A 16,222-nucleotide genomic window follows, 5' to 3' on the forward strand; every position below is an offset into this window, starting at 1 on the left:
CAGAGAAATAATAATAAATCAAATAGTGTAACACAACAGTTTACTGGAGTGTTTTTTCATGATTCCATAATATTTTCCTCAAAATTGAGTGATTCCATATTTTATACCTCTGCTCGATCTGCAAAAACAGTTTTCTTTCTTTTTTTTTCTTTTAAGTGTTTCTTAAACCAGAAGGTTGGAATGTTAAATGAAAATAGTTTTGAGGTGTGCCTGTGATTATTTTTTTTTTCTACACAATTAAACAACTGAATGAACATTTTCCAAGAGTGGTGATTCCATACTTTTTGCCAAGGGTTGTAATTGTTTACAGATGGGGGAAACAGTGGAGTGTTTTTTACCCTAATGCAGGGAATGCATTAAGAAAATGACTGAGATCAAATAAAGAGAGGTGGTTAATATAACTCATTCTCAGTTAATGAGCTGATCAGACTGCGTCCTCTCTGGTTGCTGATCTTTTAGTACAGGGGTTCTCTTTTCTTTCTACTGGAGGTCGATAATCTTTCTTACAGCGCAACAAGCTGTAGACGTGTCTCTGACAATCAGAGGATGCAAAATAATAGATAAGAGGATCCAGACAACAGTTTATACTGCTGATACTGGAAGAGAGGGTGTAGGGAAGATACACAGAGTAGTCCCCATACTTTCCCATTTGTGCGTAGTGAATTAAATAGATGACATTTGTTGGGCCAAAACAAAGGACAAACACACTCAGCACAACCACGGTGAGGCGGATAGCTCGGGATCTTTTATGTGTGCGATCGAATGTTGATCTGCTGAGACTGCGGATGATTCCAATGTAACAGAAAGTTGTAATGAATAATGGTAAGAAATTAAAAAGTGGGAAAACGATGGAGAAATAGGTAAAACCAAAGTGAAAATGAAACCCAAAATGCTGAATATCATGACATGCTGTGATATCTAGTAGAGGCTCAAACATGGTTTGTTTTCTTATGATAAGAGGCACAGTGGTGGCCAATGAGATGACCCAGATGACACCACACACCCACCAGGCTCGGGTCACTGTGCGCCAGCGGAGAGACCACACAGGGTAGACTATGGCCAGGAAACGGTCCACACTGATACTTGTCATGAGCAGGACGGAACAGTACATGTTACAGTAAAATGCAGCTGTGACAAAGCGACACATTCCTTCTCCGAAGATCCACTTATATCCTGAAAATCGGTAGACAATATAGAAAGGCAGGACACCAATAAGGAGGACATCTGCAGAGGCGAGGTTCAGCATGTAGACCACTGCCGGCTTCCTGACCTTCATCTTCACCAGGAACATGACGATCGCCATGATATTGAGAGGAAGACCCATAAGGAACACAACAATATAGATAGATGGGGCAAGCCTGGTCACACTCCAATGTCTGATTAAGTAATGTACACTCCAGAAGAGCTCATAATTTTCAGGCATTTCTAGAAAGTAAAAGCATAATAATATCGTCAATAAATGGTCCATATACATGCACCTTTTCTGTAAATCAGAACTCCGACTTAAAAAATAAAATTAATTGGCCACAATTAGTAAAAGGACAAAAACCACTCTCAACATGAAGATGCTCCCCCCAGTAACTCCTTTTGGTGACTACAATTTGGCAGTCTTCAAAGGGATTAAATGACAGGAACCCACTTCCTCTGAACCCTGGTTTTCATGCACCCACCCCTGAGGAGCACCATCACAGCATCTGGGATCACTGTACTAGTGCAATGAAAGGAGCTCACAAATCACATCTTGTGAGTGGAATTCTCTGCATATTATTATTTAGGATTTATATAGCACCAACAGTTTGTGTAGTACTTCACAAAATAAAGGGAGACAGTGCAGTTACAATACAATTCAATACAATGCTCAAAGAACATTCTCATATCATCCAAAAGGGAGGGACACGTGATACAAAAGGAAATAGTTTTTGAGGGAAGAGCAGATTGACAAAGTTTAGCTGGGAAGATTGGGTAGAGAGCTCCAGAGGATGGAAGAGGCTCTGGAGAGGTCTTGGTGATGAGCATGGGAGAGGTGAAGAGGGAGCCAGAGAGCCGGAAGTCTTTGGAGGACTGGAGAGGATGAGTTGGGTGATAATTTGAGATGAGGTTAGTGATGTAGCTCAAGGCAGAGTTGTGGATGGCTCTGCATGTTTATAATAGTATTTTGGAATTTATATATTGGGGGAGTGGAAGCCAGTGGAGGGACACTGAATGGTTGTTGAGGTGGATGAGCCTGGCAGCAGCATTGACAATAGACTGTAGATGATAGTCTGTAAAGCGGTTGGCCAGTGAGGAGGGAGTGGCAATAGTCAAGGCTGGAAATAACCAGGGAGTGAATTAGTAGCTTGGTGGTGTCATTGATTAAGAGAGGGACATATTCTGGAAACAGTTAAGAGGTGAAGATCACAAGCTGTGGACAGTGATTGGATGTGGAGCCAGAAGGGGAGGTCAGAGTCAAGGATTACGCCTAGTAGCCTGGCATGATGGGAGGAACTGATAATTGTTGTCACGTACCTGGTCTGTCTGAAGTGATGAGAGGGTTTTTCTCTTGAGGCCCAGGGGACCCAAAGGTGCACAGGTTGCAAGCTGTGCTGTTGCCAGATGGGTCTTTGGTGATGAAGCCCTTTCAGAAAACATAGTCAGGCGGTAATGGCAGCTGGTACAGGTGGCACACTGGAACATGCAGGCACATCTGAATAGATAGGGCTGGACAGGAGACGTAGTCAGGAACAGAAACCAAAGCTCACTCATGCTAGTCAGGCAGAAGCATAAACAGAACTGTAGTCTGAGGCAAGCCAGTATCATACACAGGGAGCAGACAACAGCAAGTCCATGGAGCAAGCCGAGGTCAGAGCCAGGAGAGAAGCAAGGGATCAGTCCAGAAGCAAGCTGAGTCAGATATCTGTGAATCCGAGAATATATAGCACACAGAAACACAGGTTACAGGGATCTGAAGACCAGTCAGCAATGTCTGACTGCATCTGCCATCCTTATAAAGGCCAGAGGGCACCAGGAACTATTGTGTGTAGCTTGTGCCAATGCGCACAAGACTGCACCAGCATGCACAAGCGCGGCCCAATGCTGACCTACTATGTTTGCACACATTCCTGTGCAAATGAGCATGGCCGTGTTCGATATTGGAAGATGTGCCAGGTCTCTACATGTTCCTTCCCTGGCTTACACCCTGATAATGCACCCCCCCCCAATGAGCAGCCTCAGGATGCACACGCATTAAAATTTTTCAGGGTATTTCTTAATTTAAAAGCTTGGGTTTTCCTTGGTTGCATACCCCTTCCACTTATTAAGATATTGAATCTGTTTCCTTTGCCTCAGTCCAGAATTGATTCCACCTCGAATTCTGTTTCTTCCCCAACTGTGACTGGTGGCGGAGGTGGATCTTCTCTATCTGGAAAAAGACCTGGAGCAGCTAGTTTGAGAAGGGAAATGTGGAAGACTGGGTGAATTTTATAAGAATGCAGTAGTGAAAGTTCATATGCCACAGGATTTATTTCCCTCTTTATCTGGAATGGCCCAATAAATCTTGGTCCTAAGTTCCAAGATAGGAAGAAGAGTTTCAAGTTAGCCATGGACAGCCCAACCTTGTCTAACCTTCAAGATTGGATTCTCCCTTCTTTTCATTTTCCTTTTTATAGTGATTTTTATAATCCTCTTGTGCCTTTTGTATGGTTTCCTGAATTACGCAGTAATTTATTTGAATACAAGTTAGCCTGTCCTAGACTGCAGGCACAGACGTTTCTAGAATAATGTCTGCCATGAGGGAGGGGTGAAATTGGATGGAAATGGAAATTGGTTATTGGTGGCATGAACAGAATTGTTGCATGCAGATTCAGCAAAAAGAAGAGAAACCCAATGGTCTTGAGAGAAGGTAGAAAAACACACCGGAGGTATTGTTCCAAAGTCTTGTTGGCCCTTTCTGTCTGGCCACTACTTTGGGGATGATAGGCAGACCTTAGTTTTCAAAGCCTTGCAAAGGGTTCTCCAAAATCTGGAAGTGAATTGCACACCTCTGTCAGAGACACTGCTGTTTGGCAGACCATGAAGTCTCACTATTTCTTTGAAAAATGTACATGCTGTGTCTGTGGCCAAGGGTGTATCCACCATTGGTAGAAAATGGTCCATTTTGAACAATTGATTCACTACTGCCAGAATGGCCACTATTAAGTCCATGGATGGCATTCTTTAAGGACAATTTGAAACTGGCAGTGGTCTTAACAAGCCCCAAGCCTTAGTGTTGCTACCCTTGCTGTGAAGACAGGTTGCACAAGACCCCACATAGTCTTTACAGTCTAGACTGGGCCACTAAAATGACCTTTGGATGCGTTCAACTGTCTTGCATTCCCCAAAATGTCCAGCTAATTGGTGATCATTAAAGTCTTGAGAACCTGGAATCTTACCTATTGAGGTTCAAAAATCTGTCCTTGTGCCAAAAAAGCCCCCCTTGTTTCCTCAAAGAGTGGACTTTGGATTCAGAGCATTGGACAGAAGCTTGCTCGGTGGATGTCTTCAGATTAGGTTGTAGCAACAAAACGTATTGAGATCACCTACATCATAATTCCTTTGGGCTTGGCTCAAGTTCCATGAGAAAAAAAACACTGGGTGGAGCAATGCCTTGGGCCCTTGGTGCTGTGATAGAACTTCTCCTGGTGTTACCTCTGAGGCGTCAACCTCCAGGACATAGAGTAAAGTAGGGCCTGGATGCTGTAGCACTGAAGCAGAGGTGAACAAGGCTTTTAATTTTTCAAAGGCCACTTGGACCTCGAGTCCACTGGAATCATTTATACTGATGGGTGTACAGACGAGTGATTGGGGCCATGATAGTTGAGAAACCTTTAATGAATCCCTGATAAAAATTGGCAAAGCCCACAAATGTGTATACCCTTTTTATCAAATAACAGACACTTTTTGAGGACCCATGGCAATCCCATCTTTGGATATTATTAGACCCAAGAATTGAATAGATTGCTTCTCAAATTCAAATTTCTCTGCCTTTGTGTAAAGTCCACACTTTCATAGTGTGGACAAGACCATTTTATGTGAAAAGGTTAGTGGATTGAGGGCAGAGCAGTGCTCACGCCAGTACACCAGTGTAAATGTAGTCTCCCCATTTGGCTAGTTGATCTTGGGGTTGTAGGCCTGCAGCCATGGGATCCCAAGAATTACAGGGAACATGAGTGAGCATAGCACTTCAATGTCAAGTGTCTGTGGTAGTGATCCCTTGTAGATCACTAGGTCTTCCCTAGGGCACTGAGTCTAAGCCCCAGCCTGCTTCTTCACCAGCAAGCTGGAATCAGGTTGTGGCCCCCAGGTACACCTAGCTGAGGATGCGGAGACCACTTGCATGTGCAGAGTACAGCGAGCAGCAGACAAAAGGAAATCCAAGAGACAAGCTGAGGTCAGGACGGGTAGCAAACAAATGCAGATGGCGAACCAAGGCGGGGTCGGTACATGGGTAGTCAGACACAGGATACACAAGTAACAATGAACAGGAGCTCAGAGAACTGTGAAGTTGCTCAGACCATGTGGGCTAGACTGAGCATGTCTTAAATAGGCAAGCAAACTAGGAGGCGGGCCAGGAAGGGAAGGGAATAAAACCCACAGAATAGTAGGCAACGCCCATAGGTGAACACGGCTAAACCACATATGTGAAAGGAATCAGGGCAGGAAAATCACTGCAGCAAAGAGGTAAGAATACACAAGCAAGAAACTGCAGACTAACGTGTGACAATCAAAGCATAGAAATTCTTGATGACCCGAATCATTCATGGTAAAAATAGGTACAGTCTCTTGGGTAATAGGCCCTGGGAATTGTGCCATCACTCAGGTTTATAGTAAGTCTCTGTTTCATGAGACTGAGTGGAATCTGTAGCTTTTTTGCTAGAGTAATTTCCAAAAGTCAGCTACATGCACCAAAATAAATATACGTATGCCTGAAGCTTGATTTTCCCTCCTACCACAAGATGGGAAGAATGACATGAGCTGGAGAAGGTCCAGAAACTTGAAAATAAGCAGGGCACTGTGATGAGGACTTACTGTACCTCACTGGGCAGTTGCATAGAAAATGTCTGGTTCCTCCACAGTAGAGACAGAGATTGGCCTGCCAGCTACTCTCAGGAGTCAGGGCAGAACATACCAGGTCGATTTGCATAGGTTCCTCCTCAGAGAAGACCACTGGAGGTGGAGCAGAAATAGCTGTAGTAGCAGGAGGAACCTAGGGTTGTATCCAGGTAGGCCTGTAAAAGTGTGTCTGTTCAGATCGTCATTCATGCAGATAACAGTTAAGCTGAATGGCCAGTTGGATGAGGTTTTCAAGTGTAACAGGAGTCTCTATCCTGTCCAGCTCATCCTTGAGTGCTTTAGACAGACCTAGCCAGAACTAATATTCGAGAGCTGCTTTGTTCCAACCTACACCGTGTTCCAAATTATTATGCAAATTATATTTTTCTCATTTACCTAAATAATTGATGTAAATAACAGTCAGCAGAATTCTCATGTTACAACTATTAAGAGTACAATTCACATTTTATTGAACAAACCTCCTAATAACAGGATTTTTGTTCCAAATTATTCCACACAGGAAGTTTCAAAACACTTTCTAGGTTGTAAAAAACTGAAAATTGTCATTTGTTGTGTTTGCAGCAGATTTACTGAAATCAAAAGCTATTTCAATCAAAATTTAACAACATTTTAACTTTTTAAACATTTGAAGCGGTCACGTTACATTGTAACATAGGACCCCTTATCTGATAGCAGCTTCACAAGTCTTGCATCCATTGAACTTGGGAGTTTTTGGACAGTTTCTGCTTGAATTTGTTTGCAAGATGTCAGGATAGCCTCCCAGAGCTGCTGTTTGGATGTAAACTGCCTCCCACCCTCATAGATCTTTTGCTTGAGGATGCTCCAAAGGTTCTCAATAGGATTGAGGTCAGGGGAGGATGGAGGCCACACCATGACTTTCTCTCCTTTTATCCCCATAACAGCCATTGATGCAGAGGTATTCTTTGCAGCATGAGATGTTGCATTGTCATGCATGAAGAGGATTTTATTACGGAAAGCATAGTTCTTCCTTCTGTACCAGGGAAGAAAGTGGTCAGTCATAAACTCCACATACTTTGGAGAGGTCATCTTTACACCTTCGGGGGCTCTAAAGGGGCCGACCCACTCTGTTCCCATGATTCCGGCCCAAAACATGACTCCACCACCGCCTTGCTGATGTCGCAGCCTTATTGGAACAGGGTGGCCATCCACCAACCATCCACTACTCTATCCATCTGGACCATCCAAGGTTGCACGGCACTCATCAGTGAACAGGACTGTTTGAAAATTAGTCTTCATGTATTTTTCTGCCCAATGCAGCCATTTCTGCTTGTGAGCATTGGTTAGTGGTGGCCGAATAAAAGGTTTATGCACAGTTGCAAGACTCTGGAGGACTCTACACCTTGATGTCCGTGGGACTCTAGAGGCATCAGCAGCTTCAAATATCTGTTTGTTGCTATGTAATGGGATTTTAGCAGCTGCTCTCTTGATCTGATGCATGGATCTGGCAGAAATCTTCCTCAATGTGCCTTTATCTGCACCAACCCGTCTGTGCTCTGAATCAGCCACAAATCTCTTCATAGTGCAATGATCACGCTTAAGTTTTCGTGAAATATCGAATGTTTTCATACCTCGTCCAAGGCATTGAACTATTTCACTCTTTTCGGCAGCAGAGAGATCCTGTTTAATAATGTGGAACGCCCTCCTTTAGTAGTTTTTCATTAAATTGGGCTCACCTGCCAATCTAATTATCACAGGTGTCCGAGATTGTTTTCAGTGATCAAAAGAGCCCTGACACACAATGCCATCCATGAGTTAAACTAAAAAACAAAATATTTCATCTTTGTGACACTTAAATAGAATTTGCATAATAATTTGGAACGCGGTGTATGTCTGCTGACCACTTCTGGAACTCAACAGTATAATCTTCTACAAGCCAGCTCCCCTGTGGTAGAGTGTGAAGAGCAGCTCCAGCGGTGGCCATTCGCTGGGGGTCATTGTAAAGTTGCAACATGGCTTTGAAGAATGCAGAGACTGAGTTGATAGGACTGGACTGTGGTCCATCAGAGAGAAGAGACATGATGAATCCCACTTTTACAGTCTCAAGACAGAAAATCCTAGAGGGGGGAGGGACTTGAACATGGCACTGTGAGGAGCAGGAACTCCAGATGCCCACCACATACAAGACTATGTTCCGGAGCTGTCTTACCTGAAGCCCAGGCTGGTGCGGTGACTTTGAGACTGGGTGGTCTTGGTGATGACAGGAGGCAGTGTCAGTGGTGGCCGGAGTTGAGACCCTAGGAGAGCCGACGGGTGGCAGTGGCTGGTGAGGTGCACTGGAGCCACAGGACCCCCACAGTTTGGGAGCAGGAGGTGGCGGCATTGTAGGAGAAGGGGACGGTGAGAGCGTCCATGTGCCTGCCCATGTGACTGTGGAGGTAATTGTGAATGTGATAAATTGTCCCAAAGGTCCAGGAGAGCGGTGAGGCTCTGTGGATGAAGAGGAGGCAGTGCACTGGAGGAGATTCCCTCTGGATTGAGACAGTAGTCTTGGGAGACCCCGAGACACCCCAGGTCACTTGATATATAGAGACCCCCCACTGATTCACCTAGACTCATTTGGAACCTGGTTCGGAGGCCACGGCTGGGACCGAAGGTGCTCTGGGATAGAATGATACTATTCGGTTGGCACGGAAGGTGGTGGTGAGTTGCCGTGGGTAACGGCAGGACACTTAATCTTTTGTAGTATCTGATGTAATTGTTGCAATCTAAAGCACACCTGAACACGGGGGGGGGGGGGGGGCGGAGGACTATATTTGCTGGGGTTCTCAGTAATTGGCAGGACTGATTAGATCACTCCTGCTCCCAAACTAACACAATAAGAGATGTAAAAGTCAACAGAAAAAAATATGATAATACTGCAGTTGTGCACTAATAGAGTAATAAAGTCAGCAGCAAAGCCTAAAGAGATGAAGAGTAGATCAGCTAAAGGGGGGGGGGGCAAAAACCCCTCAAGAAAATGCAAACACTAGTACAATAAGGAAATATTTGCCCCTGCAGGAGAAAGGTCTGGAGGATTTAACCCTGGAGAGAACTATAAAAGGAGTGGGACATCAATCGAGATTGTCATTTGGGACACAAGAAGCGAGTCAGACTAACGAACTGATAAATGTGGATAGCGTAACAGAACAAAGTGTTTTGGAACATCAGGGAGCTATGTCACAATTACCCACAAAATCTGAAATGGCGGAAATGTTTTGCGAAACTGGAGATGTCTATGAAATGCAATACGTAATGATCTGGGTTGAATATTGACATGAGTGGAAGAAGTAGAGGGGAAAATGGAGATACAGGTGCATTTGACCCCCCCCCAGTCCCGCCTATGCCCCAAAAAGGGTTTGTTTTTCTTCTCCTCTCTCTCTGCCTCTCCCCACTCTTTTTACCACACAGGGGTTGCAGTGCCCTTGTTTGAGAAAGTAGGAGGGTTAGATAGGCAGTAGGAACTATGAAGAAGATGAGAAGGAAATGGCGGGACATTTGGAGGCCAAACTCTAGATCCCCTATGCTGTGAGATAGGGAGCGGAGTGGGCATGTGTGTTTAGAGCCTCACCCTAACATAGGAATCGCCAGTGGGATTCCTGCCCCATGACAGATTCTAGGGCAATATTTAGGCCAGGGTTTTCTAAAAAGTAACATAAGAAAAGGAAAGGGAAGGTGGGAGGGGGGAGGATGGTGGGTGGACTGGAGGGGGGAGGGATGGGAGGAGGGAAGCAGAGGGGAGGGGAAGGTCCTTGTTCTAAATTATCTAGGTTTGTATCCCTTTGGAGGGAAGTATAGTGAAGGGACATAGCTTTTGAAATGAGTTTGATCAATTTTATAACCTGTAACGTGAAAGGATTAAACTCCCCGACTGAAAGATATAATTACTTAGGGAAATCCACCAATACTCTATGGATGTAGTGTTTCTACAAGAGACACATATATCACATGACACAAATGTTAAGTTATATTCAAGGTATTATCCAACCTGGTACTATGCCGATTCATCAACAAAAAGAGCCAAAGGAGTAGCAATTGGGTTCTCAAAACATGTAAGTTTCACTCTGGAAGAGAGACTGGTAGACCCAGAAGGTCGGTTTCTTTTTCTGAGAGGAAAATTACAAGGAGTTGACTGTACGTTAGTGAACATTTATTGCTCAAATAACATACCAGTAGTATTTCTGGAGAGTATGTTAAGAAAACGGGGTAGTCTGATTGTGGCAGGAGACTTTAATTTTTGTTTGGATCCATGGATGGATACCTCATCAAGTGCGCAGAGAGTAGGTGCTAGAAAATTAAAATTGTTGAAAAAAAAATGACATCAGCATCAATTGATAGATACATGGAGAATGAAACATGCAAGAGAAAGGGATTATACCTTTTTCTCTTCAGCGCACAGATCGTATTCACAATTGGACTACATAATGATCGAACACAGACAATTGGAGTCATTGGTTAAGTCTAATATAGAGGTTATGTCTGTGTCGGATCATGCACCTGTCACAATGAGACTATGTATAGGAGGGGAACAGAATAGAATAACTATGTGGAGATTAAAGGAAATGCTCATACAAGACCCGGATTTGGAGAAAAGGTTATGGAAGGAAATAGAGCAATTTTTTACACTGAATGAGACTGAGGAGGTATCAGTTGCAACAATATGGGAGGCAAACAAGGCATATATCAGGGGAATTTTGATCTCGATGGGGGAGGAAAAAAGAAAGATCGGGAGAAAAAAAATAAGGCTTGTGACGGAGGAGTTGTATAACCTAGAACAGTTACACAAAAAGAAATTGGACTTGGATATATATCGGAAGATAACCCTTTAAAGAGAAGAACTAAAAGATCTTATGGAATTGAAAACAAGGAGGATTTTTAAAAGAGACTCAAAAGAATGGTATCAGTGGTGGAATGGACCAGGGAAATACCTAATGAAAAGACTAAAGGAAAAGAAATCAAAGAATAATAAAGAAAAATTAAAGATGAAAAAGGAGAATTGGTATATTCCACCACTGACATTGCTAATATATTTAAAAAATACTATAGTAGGTTGTACAATGTAAAGAAGGAGGACCAGAAAGAAACAGAGGAGGAAAGGAAAGGAAAAAAGCAGAAATAGTTATAGCAGGCTGGCAAACCAAGAATCCCAAAAGAAAAGCTAGAGGCTCTAGAGAGAGCTATTTCTCAAAAGGAAATTATTTTGGCATTAAAGAGTATGGCAGCAGGAAAGATCCCAGGCCCCGATGGACATACAGTGGGCTATTATAAGTAATTTAAAGATATACTGGTCCCTAGAATAGGCGCATATATGAACGTATTCGGAGAAGGGTTGGGAATGAGAGAAAAATCACTGCAAGATTATATAGCAATTACACTCAAAGAAGAGAAAGATGGAGCACAATGCATCAACTATAGATTTATATCATTACTAAATATAGACACAGAGTTATATGGGAACGTAGGATGAAAGAACTGATGCCGGAATGGATACACCTGGATCAGGTGGGATTCATTCCGGGCAGAGAAGGGAGGGACAATGGCCTGAGGATCACTACTTCTTTTACAAAAAGCAAAGAGAGAGAAGCTGGCAGCAATAATTTTGTTGATTATTGCTGAAAAAGCTTTTGATAGGGCAGATTGGGGATTTATGATTGACATGTTAGAGGTGCTGGGATTAGGGCCCCAAATGTTAAAGTGGACAAAAGGGCTTTATAGTGGCCCATCAGCTGCTGTAAAGGTAAACGGGTCCCTTTCACAGTTTTTTTAAAATGAATAATGGTACAAGACAGGGATGTCCACTTTTCCCCCTGTTATTTCTAACATCTCTGGAACCCTTATTAGCAATGGTCAGAAAAAGTGTAGATGTAACATGAATTAAAATAGGCGAAGTGGAACATAAGGTAGCAGCCTACGCAGATGACCTGTTGTTCTATATAGTGAACTCCAGATTATCGCTACCAAATTTAATGAGACTACTAAAACAATATGGAGAGTTATTAAATCTGAAGATAAACCCCTCAAAGTCAGAGATCTTGAATTTTAGTCTCTCAAAGATAGAGAAGCAGGCCCTACAAAAAGAATTCCCATTTTCCTGGAAGGAAAGGGAATTAAGTTATTTGGGTATAAAGTTAACATCATCAATAATGAATTTATACCAGGCAAATTATATTCCATTAATAAACAAAATAAAGGGTGAGCTGGGGAGACTTTCAAGGGGATGGGCCTCCTGGATAGGTCGTACAAATTTGGTAAAGATGATGATAGTGCCAAAAATTTTGTATAAGTTTCACATGCTCCCAGTATATACAGTATACAAGGGTCTTTCTTTGGGACAATAAAGAAAGTGATACTCAGGTTTATATGGGCTAATAAGAAACCAAGAAATAAATGAAGTTTTGTGTAAAAAAAAGGGAATGGGGGGTTAAACCTGCCTAATTTTAGGAAATACTATTATTCGGTATTACTTTCAGGTATTGTAGATTGGACACATAGGGAAATGTCGGGTAAATATGGAAGGATTTTTAAGTAAGGCACAATTAGAGAAGATTATTTGTATACCACATAAGTTTCGCATCGTAGATGAAAACACTAGAACTTTGACACGTAAGGTACTAAGAGTGTGGAATGCACTGCATAAGCAAATGGATTGGAAATATAACTCTGGTGGGAACGACAATATCTTGGGAAAATGGATCAAATATAGAAATGCACGTTTGAAGGATATAGTCGAGAAGAGGAAATTGTATACTTTTCAAACAAATAGTGAATTAAATATGTAGAAATCTGAAAAATGTTTTCGCTGTATAAAGCTACCTGATAACATGACAGGTCCTCTTACCCCAATCCCAGGTATGCTGATCATGGTAACATTAGATGATATGCAGACCACCAGTTCTGGAACTAAAGTGACCCCATCCCAGGGCAAAAACAAACAAAACATGCCGACATAACTGATGTCAGGACAGTAATGTGATATATATTAAGTTACGTTGTATAATAAGTTCCTTACCCAGGACAACAAACGTAGATTTATTATCTGCAAAAGTGTAAGAGGAAAGTGTTAGAGAATCGTACAATAAGATCATACAATTCAGTTATTTTATTACACAATTGTTTTCATTTATTATTATTTTACCTTCTTCTATCCATGTTAATCATTATTATTTGAAACTTCAAGAGTAATGAACAGTAAATTGATTGATCAGTATAGAGACCGCTTCTCCCAATCCTGTCCATAATAACATGACAGGTCCTCTTACCCCAATCCTGTCCATAATAACATGACAAGTCCTCTTACCGCAATCCTGTCCATAATAACATGACAGGTCCTCTTATCCCGATCCTGTCCATAATAACATGGCAGGTCCTCTTACCCCGATCCTGTCCATAATAACATGACAGGTCCTCTTATCCCAATCCTGTCCATAATAACATGGCAGGTCCTCTTACCCCGATCCTGTCCATAATAACATGACAGGTCCTCTTACCACACAGAGTTCTGTACAGAGGGAGCCATCTGTCAGTTTCTCATCCCTGCTTTGCTGAAAGATCTTTTAGTATAGGCAGCACACTGTACAGACATTACGTATAGTTAGGCACACATTTAACCCCTTGATCACCCTGGATGTTAACCCCTTCCTAGCCGGTGTCATTAGTGCAGTGACAGTGTATAGTATTATCATGAGTGACGTTGGATCCACTTCGGGGGACATTTTTTAAAATTTTTATATTTAATAAAGGACTTGTCAAAGACTGTCTCTTGTCGTTTTTACACTACACTTTTTTTTGTGAATGGGTAGCATACTCATTCACATGGGGGGGGGGGCTGGGATCTGGGGAGCCCCTTGTTAAAGGGGGCTTCCAGATTTCTGATAAGCCCCCGCCTGCAGACTCACACAACCACAGCCCAGGGTTGTGGGGAAGAGGCCCCATCAACAAGCAAACCCCCCTATTTGAGGGCATGTGGCCTGGTATGGTTCAGTAGGGGGAGGGTGGTGCTCGCTTGTCCCCTCCTTTTCCTGACCTGCCAGGATGCATGCTCGGATAACGGTCTGGTATGCATTTTGGGGGGGAACCCTCACGTCATTTAAAAAAAATAAAAAATTTAGTGTGGGGTTTCCCCTCAAAATCCATACCAGACCTGAAGGGCTTGGTATGGACAGGGAAACCCCACATCGTTTTTTTTTTTTTTTACATTTTTTTAATTGTCGGGCAATGCCAACAATTCTTTTTACATTCAGCTGTCAGCGGGGAACCCCACTAACAGCTGAAATGTGAATGAATGTCTCACTACTAAAATACTGCATGACTTAATGATATAACTCATGACGTATTTTAGTAATTGAGCGTATCTTATCACATACTCAGATGTAGTAAGATACCGCTCAGTAAATTGTTCCTGTTTGAAGTTTGCGATCAAACATTCTGTAGGTTTGAACTGAAGGGGGGTGTTCGGCCCATCACTAATTGTTGTACTTCAGCTTCCCTTCTTCAAGGTAAAATACATTGGATGTCGCGGGTGATTTACTGAAAATGTTAATTCTCCTAGGCTAGTTCTGACCTTCGGACTTCCTCCAACACTGACTTAGAACAAACATGTCACAAGTTTATAGTAAGGACAAAAGTCCTGATCTGCAAACTGTTCAGGGTCTGCGGAGGAGGGTCAGCCTGGCAAGAAGAATATGCAAAAGAAAGGCCATTAATGCCCCTTGCTCCAGGTCTCCTCTGGATGGTGTAGACAGTAAAGAGGAGAAGGTTAGGGGAAGGTGAGGGAGCCGAGACATGACCTCTGTATCAGAAAATGCTGTGCCCCTGACATAGGAAGATGAATGAAAAGCAAAGATGTTAATAAAATAAAGGAAAATGTAACAAACAACTGGATGAGATGATTCTGCAGAGTTTGGTGATCCCATCTGCAATGGTGAGATCAGATCCCCATGAGGTAAAGATTCAGGTAAAATGCTACATAACGAGAGTCAATATCATCATCCCGGAGTGGCTTACCATTTGTGAAATGATCCCCTTCCAGTGTAAAGGCCTGAACCTGGACATCTTGGAGCACAACGCTCACATTGGGACCAATCTTCAATATCACTGCTTCAGAAGTAAATGAATGTCCAAGTGGGGTAACCAAGGATTTTAGAGACACAAAGTCTCCTATGTCAGTCCCATCTGTAAACCAAAAACACATAGATTACATGTGAGCATGACTGCCAACTGTAAGAAGACAAATGATGTATCATCAGAGGATGGCATACATAGGAGACAAGGCTGGACATGGCTAGAGATGGTATACAAAGAGAATGATGCTATACCTGTATAGACTAATCTACTGTACAAGGCAGCCCAGCTGAGCACCATGAGGGCCATTACCCAAGCTAACAATTAAAAAATATAAGCAGGGTGAACAAGATCAATGCATGGATACAAGGCTGAGCTCAGCTAGGACTATTATACCAGGAACCCTTCATAAAGAGCACAGCAGGTGTACAGACCAGGGAACTCAACTCAGGGATGGTGGGAGCCCCTCATAAAGGGGAAAACAAGTGTACAGGTTCCGGAGTTCATTGCAGGGATCTCACCAGTGGGCTCTTTAAAAGACAGAAAAGACTGCGGGGTGTAACACCACTAGCTTCCACCACTGGTAAATTGAATAAACTTCATGTTTAATAAATAATAATAAATTAGAACGCAGAGCTAACAAGGTTTTACTTTGTTGCTAAAATATCCCGGTAGGATGAAGCCGTATTTATTGTATTACCTTCTTCCCATATGTAAGTATAAACCTCCCCCAGGTAAAACGAACTCTCCATCTTGTTCTACAAAAGAATAGTACAAATGGTTCCAGCAATACAATTGTTACTAGTTGTGTCCCACATATTATATATATTACTGCTGGTGCAATGCATTGTGTCATGCTTTTGTACCCCTTGGCAACCCATTTCTATGAATTGCCCCCCCCCCCAGGACAGAGGGTGGAGTAGGGGGTGGAGCTAATAGCGGTGTGATAAGTAGAGCCATTCTCCAAGCTTGTCCTTCAGGAGCCACAGGAGCCAGTGATGGCAGAGAGATGGATGTGGAGATGATCTGACAGTGTTCTCAGCCCTCCTGGAACTATGAAGCTATTGTACACTGTAGA

The 16,222-nt window shown here is 42.8% G+C and overlaps 1 protein-coding gene across 1 annotated transcript; it reads right to left on the bottom strand.

The window, feature by feature from the left end:
* Window positions 1-319: 319 nt before the first annotated feature.
* On the bottom strand, window positions 320-15,453 carry LOC149441788 (proteinase-activated receptor 1-like). Its single transcript, XM_089656892.1, has 4 exons — window positions 15,399-15,453; window positions 15,088-15,255; window positions 13,094-13,120; window positions 320-1,425 (listed from the first exon to the last, which is right to left on the bottom strand). The coding sequence occupies exons 1-4, from the start codon at window positions 15,451-15,453 to the stop codon at window positions 425-427; spliced, it is 1,251 nt and encodes a 416-aa protein (XP_089513018.1). The 3' UTR covers window positions 320-424.
* Between the last annotated feature and the right edge of the window lie 769 nt (window positions 15,454-16,222).

Source organism: Staurois parvus, unplaced genomic scaffold (genome assembly GCF_062004578.1).
Source record: "Staurois parvus isolate SC_StPar_1 unplaced genomic scaffold, SC_StPar_1.0 ptg000947l, whole genome shotgun sequence".
Taxonomy (NCBI): Eukaryota; Metazoa; Chordata; class Amphibia; order Anura; family Ranidae; genus Staurois; species Staurois parvus.

Coding starts and splice junctions, on each gene's coding strand:
- LOC149441788 (XM_089656892.1), bottom strand. CDS start 15,453: ATGGCCCTCATGGTGCTCAGCTGGGCTGCCTTGTACAGTAGATTAGTC. Junction 15,256..15,398: donor CAGTAGATTAGTCTATACAG/GTATAGCATCAT, acceptor TTTGGTTTACAG/ATGGGACTGACATAGGAGAC. Junction 1,426..13,093: donor ATCTACGTTTGTTGTCCTGG/GTAAGGAACTTA, acceptor TTTACTTTCTAG/AAATGCCTGAAAATTATGAG.